Consider the following 27643-nt stretch of genomic DNA (forward strand, 5'->3'; position numbering starts at 1 on the left):
AAGACGACAAAGCATTTCAGCATTAAAAGACCTGCAGATTGTCATGGAGAAGGAGTGGTTCAAAATCCCAGTGAAGAACTGAAGGATAGTCGGCAAGTTTTAGATCCATTTAAATTATGTAATTGCAAATAAAAGCTTTGGCATTTGTAACAGAGGAAATATTCATTTCAGACACATTTTACCATAAAATGACAAAACCTATGACCTATTTATAAATCATTTTAAAAATAAGATGTGCCTTTTTTTTTTCTTCAACCACATAAGATTTTCTCCTCTGAGGGGCATCTGAAAACACAAAAATGATCTCTGAGTAGCTTTCAGAGGTCTGAAAAGCTCAGAGAGTTTTAATCCTGTGTGAGAGGATATGAATGTGTAGCATGAGGGTCTCAGCCTGCACAGGCCTGCTGCTCGTGTTGAGTCCATTTTATGTCTTGTTTAGACACAGAGAAAAATGCACAAAATTAGTTAGATCAGATTTTTTTAACCTTTAAACTGAATGGTCAATGCATGCTGATATATATTTAAAAATGATGATCTTTATATTTGGATCATGGCCCATCATGTAAGTTTATGAGGTGATAGTGTGTAACAGGTTGGTAAGATTGCATTAGGGATAATTTTGAAAGGCAAAATTTCTAATACAAACTGAAAGTGATGGTCACATTGTTCTGTTAATAGAAACTAAGGTTAGACAAGTTTTTTTTATCTACAGAGCAATAACCACATCATTTTAAACAGGTTGTGTGAGTAACTCTGCATGTTGACCTTTCTGTCTTTCATCAAGCTGAATGAGTTGTTAAATATAAAAACATGCAACAGCTTGTTCACATTTTATTCACAGAAATATAAAGTAGTATGTCAAGTACATCACTTTGTACAAAATTGCACAGACTCTTCAAAACTCAGTCAGACAACAGAAAGTTCAGCTGTAATGGAGTAAAGAAAATGAAAGGGAGACATAAGTGTTCTGTGATATGGGGGGTGGGTTTCTTTGCAACAGACAATTTCCACTGTGGATGTTTCATCAAGAAGAATTATTTGTACATAAGGAAGAGTCAATAGGAAAAAAGGTAATTTACAGCAGCTGAGCAATAATATGTTTAAAAAAATAGGATTAAAATTGGCACATGAACTGCTTCGTTCGCTCTTCCACAGAAATGACCTCTGAGGCCGAGTGGCCATGCTTGAAAATACAAGAGCTGGCTTCCTAATATGTTTATACCAACAAAGGGAAAGTGTTGCATATGTTTCATGTTTTTGGGTGTGTTTAACATGCTGTAAAACAAAGTTTTGACGTGTGGAAGTACGCTTCCCTGTCTCACAGAGAGGCAGTGATGATGGTGAATGAAGCCATTATCAGTGATGGCAGCAAACTTTCAAAGATGTTTGCAACAGAAAGGTCTTTTCTTTTCTGTGAGATCATTGCTTTATGACACCATTTAAATTCTGTCTTCATCATTTCGTGGACAATGTAATTGTGGATGCATCATTGTATTTATAATAGTACAGAGACATTTGAGCCTGGAAATGTTTTATAATGCTGCTTTGTGGAAAAAAATATTTTTTGTACTTAAACACATTTATACTGTCAAACACATTGTCCCTTACAATACACTTATGCTATGCATGTCCCCTTCGTTTAACGGTCCAGAAAGTAGGCTTTACTTATGTTATGAAGCACTGTTGCAGTTTGCACCCAGTCTAAAAACCCCCTACAGCAGCTTCCCCTTGCCGTAAGAGGTACCACAATAGTCTGAAAACCACTAAAGGTCAACTTCAGAGCCAGTGCTTTATTTGTCCATTCTGGATTACTGTCATTGAGAGAAAAAAAGTGACATTGAGGAAAAGGACCAATGCCATCAATAGATGTAAAGGGTTTTAAAGGAAATGAAAACAATGATGCAAATTTTCTCTAAAATGTCTGCTTGTTGCCTGGCAGCTAGTTTCAACCAATAGATTGTCAAGCAGAAAATACTTGGTTAAATATAGTTTTGAACTATTTGTGTACTAAATTCTTGAAATTTGACCTTTACTACTATATCACACTCTTTGAAACACATTAGACACCAAAATGGTTGTAATCGTGGTTTTAATCTTTATAAATGTGTTGCATTTAAAACCCATGTTTCCTTCTCATGTAATGAGAAGGAAGCATAAAACTGCATGAAATTGAAATGTTCAAAGTACAGCAGTATATGGGTAAACATACTTTTATTAACTTATGACAGAGCTATGCTAGCTATTTTGTTATGCTGTCAGTCTTTGTGATAAAATAAGTTAGCCAACTGCTGACATTGAAGCTTCATAGGTTGCTCATGTGAAAGTAGAAAAATGTTTCTCTCTTAGCTAGGAAACTAATGAGCATACTTATTTAAATACCTTACTTTTCCTTTATTGATTGATGATTTTTTCTTTCACATATTTTGTACATATGGGCATGAATACACATAGTACCAAATGTTTTTGGTGATAAAATAAGATTTTCTCTTAAGCAACAAGCAACAAGCAAAACAAAACAAAACAAAATAATAATAATAATAATAATAATAATAATAATAATAATAATAATAATAATAAAAAATGCTCAACACAAACTTTCCATCAAAGTAAAGCAACAATTTGAAATCTTTTTATTCAAGCATGGCCACCTGGTTGTCTTTGTTTCTCAAACTGTACCGATCCACTTCATGCCTACAAGATCACCTGCAGGCCAAATAAAACTGTACAATACCACCACCATTATAAAAACATGGCCCAAGTCCCTCCAGTGCTGGGTTTGGTATCAAAATAATGGTGTTTTGAAATCATTACTTCAAAGTAGTCTTTATTAACAGTATGTCTAATCTACATGTCATTAATATGATGTACATGAATACAGAACCATCACCAGACGGAGGGACCCAGAAAACCGTGTTTTAAAAACACTACTGTAGCACACACATCATCGGAAAAATATTTGAACTCTAATACACCACCACACATTTTAAGTAATAACCCAGTAGGGCAACAACATGGGAGCCACCTTGCCCTGCTCATACAAACAAATTTTAAACTTATTTGTAAAACAATATATGACATCTTGCATGTACATGATGCCATCAATAAAACTTTCAGGACCATTTCAGTATGTGGAGATATGCATGTCCAGTACATTTTGAGCAGAAACTGACTGTAGGGTAATCACCTGCATTTCATTTATATACTTTTGCTGGTGTCAGCATCATTGTTGCTAAGGACACCAGTCCATATAAGTCCAAGGTAACTGACAGGCACTAAGGCCCTTTACACTGTACATGTTTAAGAAAAACATCTCCAAACTAACACTAACCCATGTGATTGCTGTACTGATGTTAGTGTAAAGGAAAAACCCAGAACAGGGTTTTGTAGGGAAAACCCATAGGGACAGTGAGGATATCCGGGACAGATTCAAAGCAGCTTTAAAAACATTAACGGGATGTTCTTGGGAATTCTAAAGGAAGAGACTGTTTCTTCAGGGTCATTTCAAACTCTCAGTCCTCTGGCAGAGTGATGACACAGGCTCTGCTCCCAGGGAACTGTGGATAAGGCTGAGCAGGAAATGGTCAGAAGAGGTGAATTAAAGCCATGTGATTCCAATGATGATTTCCTCTTGCTTTCTCTGCCTACAGTTATGTTCACCATAGAACTTTGTACGTCTTAAACTCTGTTGTTTTGTTTGTTTTTTTTATCTGTAATGCCTTGAGTCTCAGTTTACTTGCATCTATGACATTTGGGTTTAAAAAAAAAAGAAGTTTTGGGGATTTTTTTTTTATTTTAGCAGGGACACACTGCTTGGCATCATCTCCCCTTACTTGTCAAATCGAAGAAACAAAAACAAACTGACAAATAGTTTTGTGATCCAGGGATTTGGACCATTTTCCTCATGCGCAGAGCACCCTGTCACTTTAAATTTCCTGCACCTCCTTTTGTCAGAAAGTAAATTACTCAACCCTGCTCTGGTTTGTTTAGTAAAAAGAGTACTGGTTTTCCACAGCTCGGGCCCTGCGAGTCCCATCAGCTTCATGATAATCCTCAGATGAACCACTAGAGGCCTCCAGCAGACGTTCAGAGCTGTTGCTTCGGCTCTGTAACCCTCCTCCTACTCCTCCTCCAGTACCTGGGTCACTTCGGGAGAGGGAAGGAAGGGCAGTGGGTGAAGAAGAGGTGCTTGATGAAAGCGGGGCATCAGAAGGAGATCCTGCAGGCGCTGTGATTCCAGGTGGTTGAAGAGCTGGCAGGGCTGACTCTGTCCTGCAGGCTGCATCCCTGGAAGGAGTGAGGGCTGGAGGCACGGTCACGTCTGCAGTAATTTGTGGAAAGAAAAAAGATCTATTTAAAGAGGATACATTAATAAAAATGGATTAATATGTGCTGCTGATAACTGCTTGTTGGTCTCCACTGGAGAGTTGCAAGTGAGAGTCCCTTTCATAGAGCAGCATGTAAACAGGCAGTGTGGGCCTCCTTTATTATCTTTTCTCTTGGTGGGCAATAACACCGACAGCACTGGGGCCAAAGACAAGCCTGACCAGTTTATCAATAAAGCCTTTTACACCCTGAATCAAACCTTCACTCTATGTGAATGTGAGTGAGTGCACGATCCAGCATTTGTGAGAACAGAGGGCCTCTTTGTGGCCACCAGGGTGGGATGGAGTTAGAGTTTCGGCCTGAATGCAAAACTCCAATAGTATAATCGCTCCCTCACTTTCTTGCACAGGGGCGCATTTATGCTATGCCAGGATAGAGCAGGACCAGAGCAGTGGTAGTATACTGGACAGGGGGAAGGTCAGTGAGTTTTAGCTGTAGGTTCTCTAGCATTCACACCGTTAACTTCAAGATTCTACTATCTGAACAAATTTTTTTGGTAATTTAAGTAGTAACTGCTGAACTGACACTTTGCTCAATAAAACCATCTAAAAGTGACCCTTTGAGGCTTCTTTTAAAATCAGTAGCTGAATTAGGAAAACTATTACAAAATTGTGCCAAATCTACTGAACTGCTGAACTTGTTGCCCATTAAAAGAGTCCAAAGCACATACATGCATACAGTTCTTGTTATTCCAGCACATTTCTCTATCATGCACACAGCAGCAATGAGGCACTGGAGGACTGGAATAGACAGTGGACTGGAGTAGCTGTGGATCAAACCAGCAGTATTTGCAATGACTATTTTGTGTGAACTTTTAGAAAATAATTGCACTATGCCTTTTTATTTATTTAATGGAAATGACACCCCTGACACAAAAATCTCAGTGCTACAAATAACATCAACAAGGGGTCTGTTTTATTTAACTACCATCGTGAGACCTTTCTCAAAGTAGACATTTTAAAATGTCACAAAAGGAAAAGCAAGTTTTGTAAATAACCTAAAAAAAGAGAGCAAACTATTTAGTTTTAGCAGGTCTGGAGTACATTCTCCTATCAGCACATCTTGCTGGAGCTTAAATGAAACTGAGACATACTGTATTTGTTATATTTTGTTGCACCCATGTCTCTGCAGACAACACGTCACGTTGCCTGCTGTGGAAAAAGTTTATACCAGGGTGCTGAGACAAAAGCAGATGAATTAAACCCAACTGTTACCAATGTTTCAATTTATACCTACAGTATGTTTTTCTTACGGAGACAAATGTCACTTGTTTGCAGATTTCACAATCACCTTGCTGCCCAAGTTGCAGCTTCATTCTGCAACTTGGGCAGATTTCTAACCATTAAAAAATTATCTACAACACTTACTGTTATGCAAAAGAATTTTTTTTGATATATAATTATTAGCCTAAATACACAGTGTAGCCTTCAATGTGCTCTTCATATAAGACCATTTTTAAAATAATATGGAACTTTCTTTTTGTTTTCTATGTTACAACCAGATTAATGGAGAGGTGTATAACAATAATATGTTGAGTATATTTCACATCACTGAGTCTAAATTGTATGAGTTTTCTAGCACATATGACTTTAATTGAATATCAGTTTAATATCTATTTAGGATTTGAGATAACACAATACTGAAAAATAAGAAAAATGAACCATATATCACATGTTGTCTGGTAAAGGTGTACACTTGGAAAATCAAAACCTATAACCAGTTAAATTCAGCATTATGCTGTGTGTGAGCTGCTTTAAGTTTAGTGTTGAGTACCTGTAGAGGAGCTTCGATGCACCTGCACATAGGAGCGCAGTGTGATGTCAGCTGAGCCTCCAGATTCAAGAGGGATGGGGTGGGCGTGGAAGTGTCTCAACATGTCTGATACAGTGTGGAACCACAAGTGGTGGACATGGCACTGCCCGTTCTCATTAACTGACAAACGCAAATGCTGGAGGGAGAAGAAAAAGCAGAACAAGATAGAGGACATTAAAAAGGAGCAGAAATTGATTTAAATTGATCAAATAAAGGAGAAGGATATGGGAAAGAGAAAGAGAAACTGAGAGACAGCTTAGTATGACACAATGAACATCTAAATCCCACAGACCAAGACAGAGGTCAGAAAGTTATCTGAGAGGTGTCTTGCTGTGTGAGCAAAGCTACAGAATGCCATGGATGACACCAGAGGAAGAGGTGGCAGCTGACACTTCCTCAACACTGCCGACTGGCAGGATGTGATGTGCAGGGATCTTGTTACATAAGACATCATAGAGCGGTGATGTTGCTGCAGCTTTTCCAGGGAATGAACAACTTGGTTTGTTGTGAGCTAAAGTGGCTGTAGACCCAAGTTTAAAAAGATACACTAATTAATTAAGACAAAATTAAAAAAAATGTTTTTGTTGGTTTTTATTTAATTTGAAGAAAATTAAAAACTGAAAGCATTTTTCTTCCCTCTTATCAGCTCACCTTGGCTTTGCCCTGGAAGTTGAAGGTGAGAACATACTCGCCCGGACGCGTCTCGCTCTGACGAATCACAAAGAGTCCATGGCTCCTGGCTCCGCCTGCAAGCACCAGCTGAGCTGCTCGCACACGAGATAGTGTGCCATGAAACCATGGGTAACCCACCAAGCTGGCATCACCGTCTGGTTCTTTCCCTCCTTCGCCACCACCTGAGTAGTGTCACACATAAATCCTTATTTTAATTTTCTCCAACTGTAATTGTCTTGTGTTTATTATCATTTCTGTAAGCAATCCTGAGAGGTAAATGCATTTGTTTTTACCTGCAGAAGAGTTGGAGCTCTGGGCCTCTGGGGACTGAAGGAAGCGCTCTAAAGGCATGTGGGATGGGTGCTGGGTGAAAGGAGGTTCCCTGCAACGGACTGAGGGGGCGCCATAATGCTCTGCTGCTGCAGGACACGACCTCTCCGGAGCACGATAGACACCTAAACACGTTTTTATGTATCAACACGTGTCAGGATAAAGGTATGTAAACAATGTGACGTGCAGAAGAGAGTGGAGTCTTTGCTCACCCTCAGACAGCAGCTCACAGCTGCAAGAGGCCACTATGGAGCAGTCTTTGGAGATCTGACCATGAGGACATGACGCCAGCTCAATGTCATCACCGCTGTCACTATACACAGGCAGGAATGTTAGGGCAACCGCAAGAGCATATACACATGCAAACAAACGTCACAGTATCCTAATATGCTTGTCTATGCACATCCACAAACATGGACACAAATATTCTTTCTGTTTATGTCTTGGGTTGACAAACGTCCACTAATCCAAGAAACTGAGGAAGATTCTTAGTGGTTTGATTGCCTATGTTTGTGCTCAAGTAGTGTATCAAAAACTCCACTAATTGGATGATTAATGACTATATCTTTCCCTTCCTGTCCACTTTGGTTTACCCTGGGTCTATGCAGTCCTGGATGTCAGCAACCCATGAGTTTTTCTGCAGCGAGTCGATGGTTTCCAGGATGTATTCACCCCCGTTTTCCACCTGTGGAACAGCCAAACACTGCAGTCACAAACTGAGCTCTGTTCAGTGGATCCCACCAGGGTACAGAGCAGGGAAAATTCTGTTAACTTAGCAAAAACATCAGCTACATCATTTTCCAGCAAGCTGTTTTCAAGTTCTGAACTGTTTCGGTGTTTTTTATTTTTCCTGTTCTTCAGCTAACACTTGTGTAAAAATTGTTTGTGCAAAACATACCTTAAGAACAAAGGTGTTGTCCCTGTCAGGCATCTCTAGTGGCATGGTGGTCCTCACCTCCACAATGGCTGATAGAGGGATGCTCACTTTGGGCTTTGAGGACTATAACCAACACACAAATACACTCATAAAACATTGTATACTACACTTACTACATGTAAGTAATAACACATAAGACAGAATCTTGAAATGAAGACAGCGTTCGTGGTTGCCTTTTTATGTATGAATGCAATTCTGTTTGACAAACAGTTTAACTAAACTAAGTCTGTCCCTGTAGGTAAATAAGGAAAATACAACATTAATAAGCAAGCTTTTTAAACCCCTGAACTAGTTCAATAATTTAAGTGAAAGTTGTAATACTGACCCTTCTTCTTTAAAAGTGAGTGTAAATTAAAGTTAGATTAATCTTTCCATCTGATAAAGCAACAAAAAATTCCAAAGTCTGGGGCAGAAAAACGGTAATATTTTCTCAATAGGTCAAACTTAAAATAAAGATAAATAAAATCTGGCATGCCATGGTATGATTATTTGATTATCTCTAATATTTACCATTTCTTAATAAGCACAACTCCAGTTCCAAAAAAGACAGAAGTATGTGTAAAAGCCAATGTTTGTTATTTTCTCTATGTTCTACAACAAAATATTGGTTCATAAGATTTGTAAATCATTGTTTCCTGCTTCACTCATAATTTACACAGCAGCCAAACTTCAGGACAACTGTGGTACAAGAGAGCGTTTACCTTCATAAGACTTGAAAACCTGATGAGAAAAGGGAAATCTTGGTTTGAGCTTATCTAAGTTAGTATGACTTTACTTTCAGTGTGCTAAATAATAATGGAAAAGTTAGAGGATTCCTGTAATAGGAGGCATTAGAAATGAAAATAAATGTGCCACATGGTATTGCTGATCTGCTTGCTTTTGATTTTTAAACAATTTCTGCTCTAGAAGACAAATAATTGGGTCAATTTTGTTTCAATCTACTGGCACCAAAATCAGACTAGGCAATTATGAAGGGTCTACAGTCAAATTGCATCCTGTAGGAGGCAAGTACAGCACCTCTAAAAATAGAAAGCATATATCTGTGTACCAAAAAGTCCAATGTGAGGCTTTAAATTAGTGGTAAATGTTTAATTACTGAAATGCACCCAAGCTCTTAAGCTTCTCCTTCACACATGATAATTTAAGGCAAACATGCAGTTAAGCTTATTGGTTAAGCTTGGGGCGGCAGTTACCCTGAAATAAAAGTGAAATAAAATGGGGCCAGCTTTTAGAGTAGGGAAGAGTTAACAAAAGACTGCATGATCCACAGAAACCAGCCCACCGATCAGTTTTTGCACAGCCTCTCATTTCTCACTGCATCTCAGCAATTATTCCTGCTGACTGACAAATAAACTAAACAGGAAGAGTTTACAAGAGGGTGAACACAGAGAACAGACTGGCCCCAGTTGTGCCTCTGCAGAGTCGGATCCAGACGATAAACTTAACAGATTCAATGAGTGTGTTTGTGACGGTGAGCTGTGCATGTATGTGTGTGCTCATTTGTTTCTGTGCGTGTCAGGACAGGCACAGCAAGAAGGAGGCTGACTGAGTCTGGCAAAGGCTTATCAGCTCATCTGTCTGGAGTAACACTGTCCTCATCTTGATCTGCCTGTGCAGCTGGCTGCCATCCACGCCCACATTTTCTGTCTGTGGATCAGATGTCAAAAACCACTTCCTGTATTAAACCATTTGACCACTTCCGGTACCTCTCTAATGTTAAGTGGGAACAGTCTATTGAAAAGTGCAGTAGGGGCTTGTAGACATTGTTAAGTCTGAATTAAAAATATAAAAGCAACTTCAGTAATGGTGTCTGTTCATGTTTTACTTATGGCGTGTTATGGTGAATTTGATCGTGTTTGTAGTGTTTATATTCTTAGCAGACTAAATCTGAAGCCATGTTCCTGATCAACAAATGTCACCTTTTCACTCTTCACTCTGCTCCTGAAGGAAGGATTTAGGTGATCCATCATGTTAACCAACTTTTGAGCCTATCTAGCTCATATTTCTTACAGGATAAGGTTGAGGTTAGTCATCTCACGTCCTGAGATTTATGAAGGGATAACGGCTGAAAATGTCACAATAATTGTTGTGACAAAATTGGTAATGTGTTCATGCACATCTAGCTGATATTTAAAACATAAAAACAAACACTGAGGAACAATTTCCAATATACTGGATTTTCCACCACATTGAATTTCATGAAAAGGTTTAGAATTTTTCCCAATTATCACCCAAAGTAGCCCACATAACCTTCAAGCTAAATCTAAAAAAAAACAAAAAAAAAAACTTTTACATTTGATATTGTTGAAAGGATTAATTTGTTGTGGTGAACTGAATTTAGCAGTGAAGCTGCTGAAAAGGAAACTAGGTCATATCTCAGCAACACTTTAATCAAAACCAAACTAGATAGGTGGACACGCACCACACTTTAAGATGGCATTAAAAATCTTTGCAACATAATAAACAACACCAACCGTATGCTACGCCAATAAGCAGAACTGCAGACTGTTAAATAACAGTTGCTTTATAACAGTGATAGTATACTGTAGGAAAATAAAGATGAGGACACTTCATATAGCCATGTCACGTATTTCCAACCTACATGTCCACCATATTGGATTGTAATGACGGATTTAAACCTTTTTATTTCACAGATAAGGTGCTTTTTACAGTCTGCTCCAAAAATGACACATAAGACACACGCAAGAAAATATGTATATGATTTGTATCAATTTAACTTTGAATAAAGCCAGACACAAGTGAATATTTGTAAGACTCTTTAAGAGACACAGACTGATTTAATTCTGAATTGTTATGATAAAAGGATTTAAGACTTTCTTAAGTGTAGGATTAAAAACTAAAAAAGTATTTTCAGTAACCTAGAACAATAAACAAAGTTGAATATGAATATGATTGCTTTGTGGTATGCATGCATAATTTTGTTTTTTTGTTTTTTTTTTTTTACTTGTGTGCAGACTCAGAAGACAAGTATTAGCTTGTCAGCTCATGTCATGAGAGTTTAGCTTTTACAGTGAATTTAAGCTGGACTGTGAAAACTGTGGCAGTTTTCCAGACAAATTTCCTTTAACATTTTACTTTAAATCTGGTATTTACTGCCACATCAGATTACAACCACTGTGTTACTTCATGTTACTTTGGGTGGTGTGAACTGCAGAGTGGGTCATCTCAGGGCCTGCTGCTGTGTCATTACGCAGGCAGTTAGCTTGCTGCAGTGTGCTGTGTTTGCCCCATACAGCGACCGTCAGATTGATGACCCCTGACAGGGACAGAACCAAAGCCAGGAGCAGGCAAAAGTGAGATCTTTTGAGTCAGTTTCTCTCTCCAGCACTACTGACAGTGCACTGTTATTATTCGTAAGATGTCTATAAGATGGTGGTGATAGAATAACACAGTTTACAGAGCTGGGCTGTCGAGTTGCGTGTTTAATTAACCGGCATGCTGAAATCACCACTTTGAAGGCTTTCCTAACCTCAGCCTTATCCATGGCTCATATTAATTTTCCCATGAGTGGACATTAACAGAATGTAACAGATAAAAATGCTGAAGTGCAGTTATTAAATTTTACTTGTTCCTCCTATTGTTCTTACTGACTTGGGGAGGAATGAATGACTCACAAAACTATTTTGGTTCCTAGTTTCAGCGTCACATCAGCCAGTTTACCAAAGATGAGGAAGCAATCAATATATACACGAAACAGAAACTTTGAGATCTGCTTGCTTTATAGAAATCAATGAAACAGCTTCCTCTCTTTTCTCACAATTGGGTTTTCTCAACAAGTTTCCTCTTCTCCTTCTCACGCCTGCCTCCCACCTGTCCTCACCCCACTCCCTCTCTTTGCAGCCTTATCCACATTCCCACCAGCCTTGATCAAAGGACAGTGGCAGATTTACAAACACTCAGCTGCACAGCCTCATGGCCTACTTAAGGTCAGATGCAATGATCTGGAAATCCCATATAGACAAATGAGAAAGGTGAATGCATGCCCAAGAGTGTGTGGTTTGACCTGTATTTGGTACTCATTGTCAAAAGAACTGGAGCACAGGGCTGAATTTTAAGCTGAGATTCAGAAAAGTCTGCAACAACATTACTGATTTTTGCCTCTTTCGGTTAGATTTGTAAAACTGAAATGACTAAAACTGGGAAAAGTTGCTTATGATAACAATGACTGATTAAAAAGTTTATAAGTATCCCACATACAACTGGCAATATGGGACATGTTAGACAGCCAGTGATCATTCTGTACTTGAAGTTGTGTTGGCAGCAGAAAGAAAATTGAAATGCCTAAGACTTTGAATAAGGCCAAATTATAATGGCTACACAACTGTGTCACTGCATCTCTGCAACTGCAACTCATGTGCAATGTTCCTGGTCTGCAGTGGTCAAGAGCTACAAAAGTAGTCCACAGAGGGAAACCAGTGAAAATGTAACATGATAGCTTAGCTTCACAGGTTGTCTGATCCTACAAAAGAGGCACTTTTGCTTTAATTGCTGAAAAGTTACTGCTGGTTCTGATAATAAGGCATCAACACAGATAGCATAAAACCGTTTGTTGTGTATGGGCTGCATAGCTGCACACTGGTTGGGATGCCCAAATTAACCTATGCCGCCAATAGGCACATTAGCATCAGATCTGGACCAAGAATCAATGAAAGAAGATGGCCTGTGGATGGTTCGAGCCTGTGTGGATCAAATAGAAGGGAAAGACATGGCATAAGGGTGAAGCAGGGGAAGAAGGCAGTCTAGTAAGGGCAGTGAAGCTGTGGACAATGCACTGCTGGGAAACCTTGGGTCTTGCCTGGATTTTAGATTTATAAGTAGACCCCTATAGTATTTTCTGATGGCAAATTTTTATTTTAGCAGCTGGTTGCAGCTCCTAAAACTGATCACGAATTTACTTGACTTAAATGCTGTTGCTATAAAATCTGATAAACTAACTTATTCACTATAAAGTAGTACTCAACATATTATTGGATTATCACCCTAATCTGTGTATATACTTGTGTTTAAATGTCTAACAAGTCCAAGAGTGTTTATATACCTTGGGTGGCACATAGAACTCCAACAGGAACTTCTCCCCTCCTTCTTCCCTCTTCGTCTTCCTCAGGAGGAGGCGGCACTTTTGCCACTGTGCAGCACCCATACAGTTTGTGTCATCGGCCACCATGTATCTCAGCGCTCCCTCCCTCTGGATTTCCAGGAGCTCTGCCTTGTGGCCCTGCGAACCCCTGGGAAGCCGCAGCTTTTGAGACCACTTCTCTCCCCCTGCAGCCTCCCCTCCTCCTCCTCCGTTTGCTCTCCTGGTCCCAGAGGGTGTGTCAGGCTCAGGAGAAGCCCGTCTGTGCCACATCTCTTTGACCCCGTCCACCACACACAGGCTCATGTTCCTCAGGGAAAAGCCTTTTTTGAAGCGAGCCTTTGGGTGACTGACTGAAACGTCCTCCGAGCTGCGAGACTGTCCCAGAGCAGACACTTTGTGGGTCGTTTGGGGGCCTCTGGAGGCAGTAGTGCCACTGCCTCTTCCATCTATCCCTCCCCCACCACTGTCCATGCTGTCCAGAGATTCACTTGAAGCCCCAGCGTCCTTGCGCCTCTGGTAGAGATCCTGACCGTAGGACAGTGGGCAACCTTGGATTCCCAGGAAGGGAACAATACTATATTTGGGTGCTGAGTTGGACCCCTCCTCCCCTGGTGAGGATGCTTGGTTCTCTTTTGCCTGGGTTAGCGCAGCAGAGAAGCACTCCAGGAAGTGGTGGGCAAAGTGCTGTGAAAAGCTGGCATCAGCACCAGGCGAGTCGTAGCAGGGGTTCTCTGACAGAAAACGCTGGAACTTGTCAGCGAAGTCTACAGCAGAGGCTCGAGCATGAAGCTCACAAAACTCTCGCCAGTCTGGAAGTGGGCACGAGGAAGAGAGCTCCGGGCTACCAGGCACTACCGCTCCGTTCATCACTGGGCCATGCCAACCCACAGAGGAGAGGCTGTAGAAGATAAGAGAAGAATAGCATTAGTGTGGATGCAATAGAAGGACTGTAGTAGTGTATATTTGTGTAGCTCCTGGCCTTGGGTCACACATAGAACAGCTGTGGAACAGCCTGCATGTGTGATGGTGTAAAAATGAAAGACGTGTGAATGAAGCAGACTGTGAACCAGCTTGTGTGTCATTATTATATTTGCATCTTAATATGAAAAATAAAGTATTTTCTTTATTTCTGTCATGTTGATCCACGACATGTGTAGCTTTAAAAGATAGTACTTTCTCTTTCTTTTAATATTAAAATCACCTCCAGTCATGACATTTTCATTTGCAATTTGAAACTGTAACAGGATCTCAGACAGTGAAGTTGTGAATCCAGGTCCCTCTCTCCATGAAAAATATGACTCCAGAATAATCTGAATGTTGTCTAATTATATCAGTTTAATTCAGTTTAATTTGTCATTTATTAAGTTAATTGTTTATTTTTCTCAATATAATTCTCAGAGGTAAAAAAAAAAGAAAGAAATCAAACAAAACAAGGCTGTCTTCAGCTATATTTTTTTAGATTATCCAGCATTTTTAAAATTTTCTTAAATATACTAAAGCCAAAATTTGGGAATCGGACTATTGAAAATCTACTTTTTTTATAATATCAAGAGTGTCCTGATTCAGTTTTATGACTCAGTGGACAAAAAGCACAAACAACACTATTTCGCTGTGGTGGAAATTTCTTCACTGTAATGAATCGCCTCAAGAAGATGAGCAGCATGGGATGTAGGTTTGAAATCAGATAAAAACAGATTAAATGCAACAACAAATCAGAAGGAAATGATCCAGAACACTTCGCCTGCATCATTAGATAAATTCTGACATGCACACAGACTTAATTATCTGCTTGTGTGCAGTATGATAATTAAGAATGTAACAGAGAAATGTCCATGTTCCTCCTCTTTATGTCACTTTAATCTCACATTACTGTTTTTCAAAATATTTTTTATCATTATAAGAATACAATCCATCCTCTGCTTCTTGGCATGTGTATTTGTGTGATTCAGCTTCCTCTGTGTTAGGCCCCAGCTCTGCCAAGACACATAAAATCACTATTAAAGCAGTGGATCTAACACAGTCATAACTAGAAGCACTCAGTGAGCGCAGACCTCCGTCAAGCCATAGGGTCACTGAGAAAAACCCCAAAAGACCCAACTCCCTACGCAGTACCTCCAATACTTCTAACCTTCTGGATCACCAAATCCAGAATATCAACATGATTCTGGCCAAACAATGTCAGATTATGACATCTACCATGATGTCATCTTGACTTTTTCTTCTTTTTTTTTTTTGCCAATGATTTTGGGAATTGTCTGATGAGTTAGAAGTTGTAATAGCAAACGATCCCTATCTACCAACAGTAAAGAATCCTTTAAAAGAATTCCTGGATCCAGATGGTGCTCACCCCCAAAATGTAATCACCTGTTCCTTACTCTTTTATTCCTGAAAATTTTATAAGAATCCATCTGTAACTTTTTGAGTTATGTTGCTAACAGACAGAAAATCCCAATGCAGCATAACAAAACATATAAAAAAAATAATAAAAGAAGCAGAACAATGAATGCTTAATAAGCTTTGGCTATGCTCCAACAAATGAATGAGGAAGACTCAGATGGGGGAGAAATGATCAGCTCCTCCTACTACAATAGGAACAAGTTTAGACATCCTGACAAGATGCAGAGGAGGTATTCATCTTGAGCTGCAACTAGAAGACGGCCTATTGCGGTGTTTTATAATGTTTTGGACATGCATGTCCATTCATGGAGTCCTCTACTGGAGCTGCAACGATGCCAGAATGACCCGATATGCGTTGAGCTGTTAGCATGGGTTCAATAAATCAATATCAGCTGACATCCAGTGCTCTGTTTTGTTACGTTAGCATTATATCATACTAATATAAAAACTTTTTTTAAATTATTTAATTTTAAACATATGTTAGCCCAGAGTAAACCCACATGCTAAATAAAAAAAATAAGATTCAAAGTACACCCTCAAAATCTAATGACTTGTTTCCTCAATATTTCATCAAAATACATCCATTACTTTTTGAGTTATGTTGCTAACAGGCAGACAGATAAATGTAAACCAATGAAAACACAACCTCCATCTTGGTGAGGTAGTCATCATAATAACAGTCTGTCAGTAGCAACATCCAATGTTTTAACAGCATCGGTGAATAGTGCCAAAATGTAAGGCAAATGTTGGTATGATTATTTGTGCAAATCATTCAGATAAGTAGATGTCATGTGAGGAGGCAGCTAGGCAATGCATACTGTGTTGTCAGCTCTCCCTAAGCTGTTCAAATTACCTATTCATTAACAAAGTAATAATTAAAAATTCAAATTAACATTGCATCTTGCAAATTTTGCAAACATTGGCCCTGTAGACTTTCATCTAAGCCGCTTTATTGCGGTATTCAAGTGTATAAATGTGGGCTGTCTGTTCATAAAGGATTAACCCAAAATAAAGCCCAGCCTCAATTGGAATGAAGCCTGACACTCATGTTTAACTACAAACTAATAACTTTTTTTTCTTCTCTCATAGATCTGACATAAACTAAAATCTGGATCAGTGAGGGAATATGAGAGTCAGCTCTTTGAGAAAACATTTGTGTAGCTCTTGGATGCTGAGATCTGGTGTCAGTATTTCAGAGGAATACTGTGATGGTTAGAGACACTCAAAGGGGAAGGAAAGGGTGGGATTAAAGAATTGGAAAAAAAAGAAACAACAGCAAAGGAAATGTTTTTCTTATCTGCATAGATGTGCCCAAGGAATCATAAGTTCATACACTGTGAGAACTTTATTTTTCTTCCTCTAGATACAAGCAAAGTTTAAAAGTTTGTGAACACTGAGTTTCCTGTGTTTCTGTATAAATGCAGAACACATACAGCATCACCAGATTTTGACAAAAGCTCTACAAGGAGATGAAAGAAAACCAATAAAAAAACAAAACATTATGCTCATTTATTTATTTGATTTTAAAATTAAAATAGAGTCAACATGATATTGACGATGTATACTGAGGATCTCAGAAAAAAAGAGGTCGATGCTCCTCAGGCTATATATACCTGAACAGGTTGATTCTTAATCAATCCAAATTCACACAGATAGAGTACAAAATGAACTGACTGGATTGCAAATATCCTCAGGCATGGTCAACCAACAAGTGGTGTGATTATCTATGTGCTCACAAAGGATCACAATGACAGCTTCGCAGCAACTCAAAGCCTCTCTCAGACTGGCTTTTGTTAATGTTTATTCAGGAGTGGTGGCATCATGGTTTGGACCTACTTGGATGCCTCTAGGCCAGGATGGCCTGCAAGTATTGGGATAATACAGCAGCCTAATAATACATAATACATAATACATTTTGATGTTGAAAATTTGAGGCTGATTCATTTTAATTAAAAAAATAAAAATAAAATAAAATAAAAAACCCAGTATATGTTTTAAGATGGCCAAGTCAAAGCCTGAATAGAAATGTTGTGAAAGAACCCGTAGCAACTGGTCAGTATGAGCAAAACAACCAATATCCCACAAGGTAAAAAATTTTAAAGATTCATCAAGCTGACAATCTGGTAATTCTGGCAAACACCAGATGTGTTACCATAAACAGTGGGGCCCCCAAAAAACGTGGTAAAAGATTGGTATGAAAAAAATGTTTCACCATGGGGTTGTTGTTCGCTTTGGAGCAGCCCACCTGAGTTTGGGGTTATTGTGTCCCACAAAAGACTTCTTACAGGGTAATGGAAGTAGGTGTTGTCAGCTGTTGGATTGGACAATAGCTCCAACAATGACAAAATCAGAAGACAGCCAGAAATAATCAAGTCAGGGCAAGTAAGAATAACAAAACGTGGCACAATATAGCATTGTGGTGCTTCTTTGTTCTAAACAATTTTTTTTTTATAGGGATGCACAAGTTCGCACAAGTAATCGGTACAGTCAGATGGAAATTGCCAGGGCTGGATTTTGTTTTCAGTGTGACCTTGAAGAAAACAGATTTTTAAGTTCCAGCAAAGTATAAAATAGGTGGTTACTGGCTCCCAAATGAACCTGTTTTGGTTTCTTAAACTTATAGTTTTAATTAGCTAGATTGTGAAGAAAATTGAATAAGCTACACTGTGATGTTGTAGACCAGCCTTTCCCAAACTTACTTAAGATAATTTCAGGGGATCATCAGATCATTGTTTAAAAAAAAATCTGGGATTCTTATTAGTGCTGTCAAAATTAACATGTTAATGCCTGGAGATTAGCCTGTAAAATAAAAGCATTTTTGGGAACCACTGTTGTAGATTGTGGCTGCAAATTGCAACCATTGGCCCTTAAAAGGGAATACTTTCATAACCTGTCATCAGGTGATGCAATCCCTTCCTAATTTACGCAGACAGAGACATAATTACTAGAAAATGGCACTGAGTTGTTAAATGTTTTGGAACAAAAGTAACATTCCTTTTTTACTCATTCATAAACCCATCACTTCATTCATTAAAACATCTATGCATCTATTCATTTCAAGCCACACAGAATTTGTAAGCTGAACTGCTAATCACTAAGTGTTGTTGTAATAATTACCCCCCACCCTGTGTGAGTGAATGTGTGTTTGAGTGTGTCACTGTGCTGCTTTTGCTGGCAAGGAAGTCAATACCCATTCAGCTATTTAAAAACCTGCACTCGGCCAACTTTCCACCCATTCAGCAGAAAAACAACAACACACAATGAGGTGCATATCTAAATCTCCTGCCCTTCCGCAAAGATGAGGATGTGCCTCGCTCAAGGATATTGAACTGCATCCCACACACTCACATAAACACACACATTTAGTCAGCATGAAACTCAAGACATGAGGGAAGTGGACGACATCATGGTTTTCTGAGGCTTACCAGACTATTAAAAAGGCACACCGGGATTTAATGTTGAAATAATGAAAAAAGGCAGAAAAGAGAAGAACACAAATGTTGAGGAAAAGAGGAAGAGCGTTTGTCATACAGTGGTGGAAAGTACTGTAAAAAAAGGGGTTATTTTAAGTGCTTGAGTACATGGACCTTTTTATTTTACATCAGGTAGCAGATTTGGTCACAGCATGAAAAACATAGGTGTAATGAAGGACATTAAAGACAACAAAATTCCTTTAAAACCCTAAATATCCTTGAAAGTGACCCCGCAAACACAACATCAGGTCATTATTAATAGACCTGGGTATTTCCTGCCATGTCTACTATATAAAGAAAAAAAAGTTCTACTAACAATCATACAAGGAATCTAAGAGCCTAATCCATTAAAAAGAAACCTCAGCAAATGACTTAAGTGTACATTTGAAAATTTAGAATTGTGTCCTTTATCAGTTTTGAAAATCAGCAGCTTAGTCCGTAAAATTTAAACCTGACTGACTGCATGATACTACTGTTTATGTCCCCGCTTTGGATGGCTCTTTGGATGGTAAGATCTGACTCTTAAGCTCCTACAGCACCACCATTCTTTCCTCAGTTACCAACTTGGTCTGCCTGCTGTTTAATGCTGTCAGCTATTCAGTGCTATGAAAAATAAGTAAATAAATAAAGATGTAAGCTGCAGAACTAAAGCAGAGTTAAAAGCTCCCATAAAACATTTTTAAAGCATAAATTTCTGCACGTTCATCACAACAAGCATGTTTTGATATTGACAAATTGTTATATTACGTTACATAAACATATAATTATATACTGTTATATTATATTTGAGTAATTTTTTACATTGTTGTAGTAGCACTTTTAGTTAAGAACTTAGACTACTTTTTCCATCAGTGAAGTGGGGGCATGTTTTGGCTCCACAGGCCAGCTGCTAAAACAATCAGAGTGTGTGGAGGTGGAAGAGACAAGGGGACCATAAAGAAAAGGAGAAAGCACCATGTAGATTCTCACATTGCCACGACTCCCCTCAGACTTCTTTTCAGCTCTGATGGGCTAGAAACCAAGAGAGAGAGAGAAAAAAGACAAAACAGAGTCATATGGAATATGAAAGTGTTCACCTCCATCCATCAGGCCTCAGAAGCCCTTTCCTTCCTGTATCCCTTGCCTATCTGTTGTAAATATCTACCACTACTGTCCCTCCTCCTCCTGCTGGTTCCTCACCCAGGGGAGCAGGGCAGATATCTCTGTCAGATGGCTGGGAGTTCTGTCTGTAACAGTAAACTGACTGGGGAGGAGAGGAAAGAGACATTACTGTGGAGGGTAAAGCAATCAACTACAGCCTGCAAAACGCATTGTACAAGATCCTTTCATTGCATGTACCTTACAGAGTCCTCACAGGACTGAATTGCACAGAGAATGGAATTACATATGCATCATAAATACTGTTCTGTTGTGGGTAGTAATACAGATCTACTGAGGAGATGATACTGTAGCCACACATAACAGATGCATATAGATTTGTATTTTTAAAGCTCTGTGCTCTATCAGAGACCAGCACTATGAATGCATCTGAAGAGACTCCTATATACTACATGCTGCGAGCAGCCTCGTGCCTGCAGCACACCCTCTGTGATTGGCTGAGGAGGATGATTGGTGATGTTGTGCTCCCACCCCGGGGAGTTTGGGCCTAGTCATGTTTTCTAAGATTAGCCTGCTCCACAGCATACAACTAGGAGTACACTCAGTACAGTACAGCAATGCACATACACAACACCTTTATCACTATGTGAACATATTAATCAGATTTTCTTATACAGAACAACACTTGTGGCAGATCTCATAGTAAAAAGTACCTTAAGTATGTTGGTCCTCAGTGCAAATGTCTACTTGTGCTCTCACTATGTTCAACTACATGAGGCATGATGTTTTTGTTTGCCTGAGACATCTTGCTACATGATAATGTAAATGTTTCAAACTGTTGATTAGGTTGTTTTTGATGAGTAGCTTCTCATTTCTTAAACAACCATGTCAGAAGACGCATCCTGTGGTTGTGGAAAAGATGGTAATAGGAGGGGAATGGTTTCAATTTGCTAGGGAACATAAAAACTGGACTCTGGATCAATGGAAGAATGGAAGATGGTCATGTGGTCTGTTGAGTCCAGATTTACCCTTTTCCAGAGTGATGGGCATATCAGAGTAAGAAGATAGGAGGATGAAGTGATGTAGCCATCACGTCTAGTACCTACATTACAAACCTATGGGGGCAGTGCTATGATCTGGGGTTGCTGCAGTTGGTCAGGTATAGGTTCAGCAACATTATGTATCCACAGAATGATATCAATAGACTACCTGAATACACTAAATGACCAGGTTATTCTATTTTCCCCGATGGCACGACCATATTCCAAGATGACAATGTCAGGATTCATTGGGCTCAAATTGGAAAAGTATGGTTCAGGGGAAATGAGACATCATTGTTACACTTGGATTGGTCACCACAGAGTCAAGACCTTGTAATGATGAAGGGGTTTGTAATGACAAACCTCTTCAGAATCTTTTTGGGTTGTGCTGGAGAAGGCTTTGTGATGCAGTCTGACTCTAAATCATCTCTATAAGATCTTGAAGAAAACTTAATGCAACTCTGGAGAGAAATAAATCTTGTGACATTACAGAAGCGTATCGAAATGATGACACATCATATGAATGCCGTAATCAAAGCTAAAGGCGGCCCAATAAAATATTGGAGTGTGGGAATTTTTTTTGAATGGGGAAGGTACATAGTTAGGTTTAGATGTAACAGAATACATGTTTGGGTTAAGGCTTTCATGCCTTATTCTTCATTGATCCCTAGTACTGTAATAGACACACCCTTACACAAATGCATATGCATATATATATAATTATAATAATTTGTTGCTTTACTTAGTTTTATATGTGGGAAGTTGGACTCATAGTTGGATCAAACAAGCACTCTGAAGAAATCATTATGAACTTTAAAGACTCCCTTCTTTTCAAAGAACATTTTTGGGCCCTGTTCTTTTTTTTTTGTCCATGTTTTTTTTGTCCATGTCTTATGCTATTTGTTTATATGCTAGACGACATATCTTTAAAAATCATCATTAAGACATATCATTAACAAAATCCAGAGTTAACTTTAGTTTCACCTGAGCTTTTTCACCTTAAAACTGCAATGTTCCAACATCTGTCTTTCACCTATTATCCCTCCGTCTTCCTCTGACGCAGTAATATTGTTGAGCTGCCGTTGTTTTAATAATTCAAAGGATACACCTTCTATGTATATACTACCAAAAAGGCAATACCAGTCTGTACTGATATGCTAGTTAGCCATGTCCTAATCAACACATTCTAGCATAAAACAGACATTTGGGGTCAACGTGCACTGGGTGATACAGATGCAGGTCAATCAAAAATGCCTTTCTTAGAGCTTGATCCAATACACGGGTTGGGCTATCACCATGGTTTATTACACACACACAAAAAAAGATGTATATAGTTAACCTGTATATTCTACCTTTTTAAATATTTTTACTTAGAGGTTTAAATTTTATTTCTGATAGAATGGATATCATCTGTTGTTTTGAATGAAAGATGCATGCTTTTTTGTACAACTGGGGTAATTATGTTTACATTTTTCAAATAAAACTTGAACTTGTGTATTACACTGGATCATAGTGGTAATATAGCATATGCTTCCTTTAAATATGTAATCCATAAATTTGTAAAATAAAAAACAGTAAAACTAAAGTTGAGACCGACTTCAGAACCAATATATGAAACAGAGATGTAGATAGAATAAGCAGGGTGTATTTTAAGTTTTATTTTTGAGTTGAGGGAGGATGGAAATAAAAAAATAAATAAATTTAAAAAAAAAACATTGATTGAGGAGGGAAGTTACACTTAGAAAAACAGTCTCACTTAAGGAGTCAAAATACAGACATCCAGGTGTGTGGGTGTGTATGTGAAAAAAAAGACAGGAACTTCAGCTTTAACACTGAATAAAAAGATGTGATGATGGATGGGGAAGAAAAAGCAAAGGAGACACAGACACAAGATAAAGCTCTCAGGATGGAGAGATTGGAGATAGAGAGGCATGATGAGGGCGGGGGATCAGACGTTGTATCAGGAGAAAAAGCAGAAAAAGGGTCAGCAGTGATAGACTCCCATCTTGACCTACTTTTAGATCTGTTGACTTCAGAGCAGCCAGTTAGTAACCTTTAACCCAAGCACTGATAACCTCGTCTTTCCTTAATGAACCTAAATGTTGTCTGGGAGGGCTTTTCTATCAGTGCCAACATGACACAGGACCACCAGAGACAGGAGGAATTAAAGCACACAGGCAGAGATTATAAGAACTATATGGCTCTGATTCAGACGCTTATTCACCAGGTTGCATACAGGTAGTGTATGTGTGTGTATGTGTGTGCACAGTAAGTGGAAACGGACAGATTCTACCTGCGATAAGAATCTAGACATGATGAGAAGATGTAGAATTCCTGAGCACCAAATCATCAAAGTCCTCACCAGATTACCTGTGGAGGTTTTCCAACCATGTCTAATAAATCAGGTAGCAGGACCTCATCACACAGATACTAAACACATTGATTAACGTGTCCTCTACAGGCAGGCTGTCCTCTCTTACGCTTTCCCTCATGCTTCCTCTGGCAGACACTGATAATGTAAATGTTGAGCGAGCTCAGGCATCCATATGGCAGCGGGCGATAAAGGACGGAGCGCGTGGGAGATGCACATTGCGCCACTGACTTCCATTTCCTGTCTCTCACCCACAAGGTCTAACTAATTCCACAGATGACCATGGGCCTCTCACAGAAACATGCACAGAGGGAAAAGGACTGTACAACCTGTGTGAAAGATGCATGTGTGTTAGTTACTGAATATATGTTTTTAATTTGCCTTATGTAAAAATGCAGCTCACATGTCACTAAGAGGATGCCAGTATGTGTTGATTCAGCTGAGAAAGACACATTTTGTGATCATGTTGCTTCAAGTCAAAGCAAAAAAGATCTTTGTTTCATATCAAATTATCCATTTGGGGGTTTCCATTTGTTTTCAGTTTGTTGTTTATTTTTTTTTGTTGTTTGTTTTGTGCATGCAGGGTTACAATGTCTCAATAAAATCCTCCAGAAGAAACTGCTATTGAAATCTGTCATTCAGATATCAGACATTTAACTAACATGTTAAAATTGGCAGGAACTGTTCAGCAATGGGGCTCAATACAAAAAGAGCACATAAGAGATGCAGAGTCTTTCAAAAGTATACTGTACTAGATATTCCATTATCTACAGTATATGATATCTTCTGAGGATTTAGAAAATCCAGAGGCATCTCTAAACACAAAGGGACATTACTGAAAATTAATATTGGATGCCTTTGATGTTTTAGCCCCCCTGGTGATTATTGAAATCCCTTTATGAACTCAGGAACACTTCCACACTTCATACTGTGTGAACATGGTCCACTGCGCCTACAAATGCAGGTAAAGCTCGGTCACATGAAGAAATAACTATATATAAAAAAGCAATAATCCACAAATGTCCTTCCTGGGCCAAAGTTAATTTTATATGGACTTAAAAAAAAATCTGTGGTCAGAGGATTTACAAATTGACTTTTTTTTGTAATCAAGACCATGCAATGTCCTGTGGACTAAAGAGGAGATAAACAATCTGACTTGTTATCAGTGCTCAGGTCAAAAGTTTGCATCTCTGATTGTACAGGGGTACATTAGTACCTTTAAAACTGGAAGCTTACACAACTGGAAAAGCACTATCAATACTGAAAGGTATATACAGGTTTTAGAGTAATAAATGCTGCCATACATGACCTTTTTTAGGGAAGGCCTTGCGTATTTCAGCAAGATTACGCAAAACCATATACTGCATCCAGTCCAGACCTTTCTGCAAGTGAAAACACAAAATACAACAAAGACCCAGCAACTGGTCTCCTCATTTCCAGCCGTTTATGGACTGAAGAGAGAAGGCTAAACAGGGGTAAATAAGGCATCCTTTTTTTATTTTTCTTTCAACTCCGGTTGCCAAATTAATGAGGAGCTAATATTTCTCATGATATAGTTGATTATTTTTAAAATTAGCTAACCATTGCATTCACAATCACTTTTTTTGGCATTGGTGTTGTAAATAAGGCCTGCCTAGCCTCTGGTTTGGCCTGAACTAAGAATAAAAAGCTATCTCACACAGCTGACCAATCAGAACAGACTGGAAACATAATATGGCCTTTATGCCATTACAAACCAACTTAAAAACAAATAGACAAGCCTGGAAAAAGAACATAATAAGAATATTAACAATAAAAAACATGTTGGGTCTGACAGCAGCTTAAAGTTTCTAAGATCTGAGCAGGTGCTGTATAACATATTAACAGCTGCAAACACAAAAGCTTGATCATCTATTTTTGTACCCATATCTCTAAACATCTCAGAGCATCTGGTCGGTTGACCTCTGTGCTCTAAGAGGGGATGATGATGCAAGAGTATTTCTAAATAAGCCATACCATTTTAACTAAAAATAAATAATACACATTGTGTGGTTCTTTTATTCAGCCCCTGCTGGATGTGTAGACCAACATGAGTGCTACTGCATCACTTACGAAAGACAGATCAAAGAATTGTGAAACTGTGTTTTTCGAAAGATGCAAAGGACAAACGGGTCATGGGATATATTAAAGTTAAAGACCTCCACATTTAGCACATTACTGTAAAGCTGACGTATCACATTGCTTGGCTGTATTTTTGTAAAATGTTACCACAAATTGATGCTGTGTCACAACAAAATAATACAATATTTCAATATTTCAAAATTACGTACTTGGTTTAGAAGAGATCAGCTTGAATTGCTCCATGTGTTAAGCACATGATTCTAGCTATTTCACAACACAATTACAACATGATATTAAAACTGCAGTAAATCCTAATTACAGTGATGTAAAAGTATATAACATGCTGTTTGTAACAATGTGTTAGACTGAATATGCAAGTGGATTATTATTTGGTACAAAGCTAAGGTCAAATCTGGAAAGTTTAATTTTTTGTGATTTTTTTTTTTTTTTTTAACCTTTGTTCTTCTTTTCAGTCAAACTTATAACCTTCATGTCTAGTGTAGTCTGTAAAAAGACACATATGGAGACTCTATAGCAGGCCTATTACAGGCCTACTGCAGGCCCAGAGAGCCCATTTAAAGCCAGCAGTGAATCGTTGTGAAGGCTGCGTACTGGACTTCATGAATGGGAATCAGCAGCTTCTTGCTCAATGGCTGGCAGATCTGGGTTCAGAAAACAGGCGATGAATGGAGCCTGCTCGTGCGCGCGTGTGTGTGTGTGTGTGTGGCTGTGTGTGTGTGTGTGTGGAGTCACGAATCGGTACACTAATTTTGGATCCTTTTGAGAGGGCCTTTACGTCAAATTTGATCCCATCGGGCCCCCGAAACGTCCTGTAAATGACCACACTTTGTTCCTTCAAGTCACTTAAATGGATCATCGGAGAAGCCCCTTTCCACATTGCAACCCCCACCTCTGAAATGTGAAAAGCCTAATCAGGACTCTCTTCGTTTTCTACACCTAATTCGATCATCAAACCACCGCACTTGCTCTCTACCATCACAAGCCGACTCTTAACGCAGAGGATGACCGTGAGAATGAAGCAGGTCTAACACCAGAGCACATCAGCCTCCACTCCGCCTCGTCAACCCCAGTTGGTCTGTTATTGTTTTGACAAATCGCGATACAAAGCTTTTCACATCGCAGCAGCAGCACAAGAGAAGGCTCTGAACACCAGCGTCAGGATGCTCCAAACGCACTGAACATAAGAACATGAAAACGCAGCAGCAGCGGCTGCACCGACCGGCAGCACTCACCTCAACACAGGACTGGTTTCATCATGCTTCTCAGACGATCCTGGTTCTGCTGTGAGGATGCTCACTTTTCAATACCGATCATGGCTGGTTACTCCCCACCGGGTTCAGCTGCTGGTCTACTGTCCTGTTTATAAGAGCTCGCAGCCGGTCAGCTCTCCCTCCATCTCTGCTCGACGCACCGAACCACTGCTGCTAAGACACTGTGGGCTCAGCCGCTCCACAGACCTCTATAAACCAATGAGAGGGCAACTTCCGGAGAATACCTCCACAATAAAGCTGAGGACACAAAACAAGTTTGTCTTCAGTCAGCTGCTGTTGGAAGGGACTTAAAGTAACATTAAACTTAATTCCAGATCCTAATAGACACCCCAAAAGTGCCATGTTTATGTGACGTTAGTGAGGTTTTGGCATGTTTATAGATATAAATAGTTCCTTACAAATAAGTAAGATATGTGCTGTCAGTATTAATAGCCAATATATTAAAATTCACAAGTAAATCCAAATATGAATCGATACACTATATAGTACGATACAATACAAGTACTGCTATGGCATAACATATTAAGAGGATTAAGAGTTTATTGTATAGTTATGGACTGAAGTGTAAGTGTGTGTGTGTGTGTGTGTGTGTGTGTGTGTGTGTGTGTGTGTGTGTGTGTGTGTGTGTGTGTGTGTGTGT

The 27643-nt window shown here is 39.0% G+C and overlaps 1 protein-coding gene across 1 annotated transcript; it reads right to left on the reverse strand.

The window, feature by feature from the left end:
• Nucleotides 1–818: 818 nt before the first annotated feature.
• LOC121646333 (SH2B adapter protein 2) lies at nucleotides 819–27176 on the reverse strand. Its single transcript, XM_041995250.1, has 9 exons — nucleotides 26965–27176; nucleotides 13194–14130; nucleotides 8096–8197; nucleotides 7791–7882; nucleotides 7410–7510; nucleotides 7161–7322; nucleotides 6847–7049; nucleotides 6157–6331; nucleotides 819–4318 (listed from the first exon to the last, which is right to left on the reverse strand). Exons 2-9 carry the CDS (start codon nucleotides 14097–14099, stop codon nucleotides 3984–3986), a joined length of 2076 nt encoding a protein of 691 aa, XP_041851184.1. The 5' UTR covers nucleotides 14100–14130; nucleotides 26965–27176; the 3' UTR covers nucleotides 819–3983.
• Between the last annotated feature and the right edge of the window lie 467 nt (nucleotides 27177–27643).

The sequence above is a fragment of the Melanotaenia boesemani genome, chromosome 9 (genome assembly GCF_017639745.1).
Source record: "Melanotaenia boesemani isolate fMelBoe1 chromosome 9, fMelBoe1.pri, whole genome shotgun sequence".
NCBI lineage: Eukaryota > Metazoa > Chordata > Actinopteri > Atheriniformes > Melanotaeniidae > Melanotaenia > Melanotaenia boesemani.

Bases quoted from the DNA above. Each gene is read 5' to 3' on its own strand.
- LOC121646333 (XM_041995250.1), bottom strand. From the start codon at position 14,099: ATGAACGGAGCGGTAGTGCCTGGTAGCCCGGAGCTCTCTTCCTCGTGC. The intron at 7,511-7,790 runs GTAAACCAAAGT...GCCTGTGTATAG, and splicing joins CAGGACTGCATAGACCCAGG to TGACAGCGGTGATGACATTG. The intron at 7,050-7,160 runs GTAAAAACAAAT...GACACTACTCAG, and splicing joins GAGCTCCAACTCTTCTGCAG to GTGGTGGCGAAGGAGGGAAA.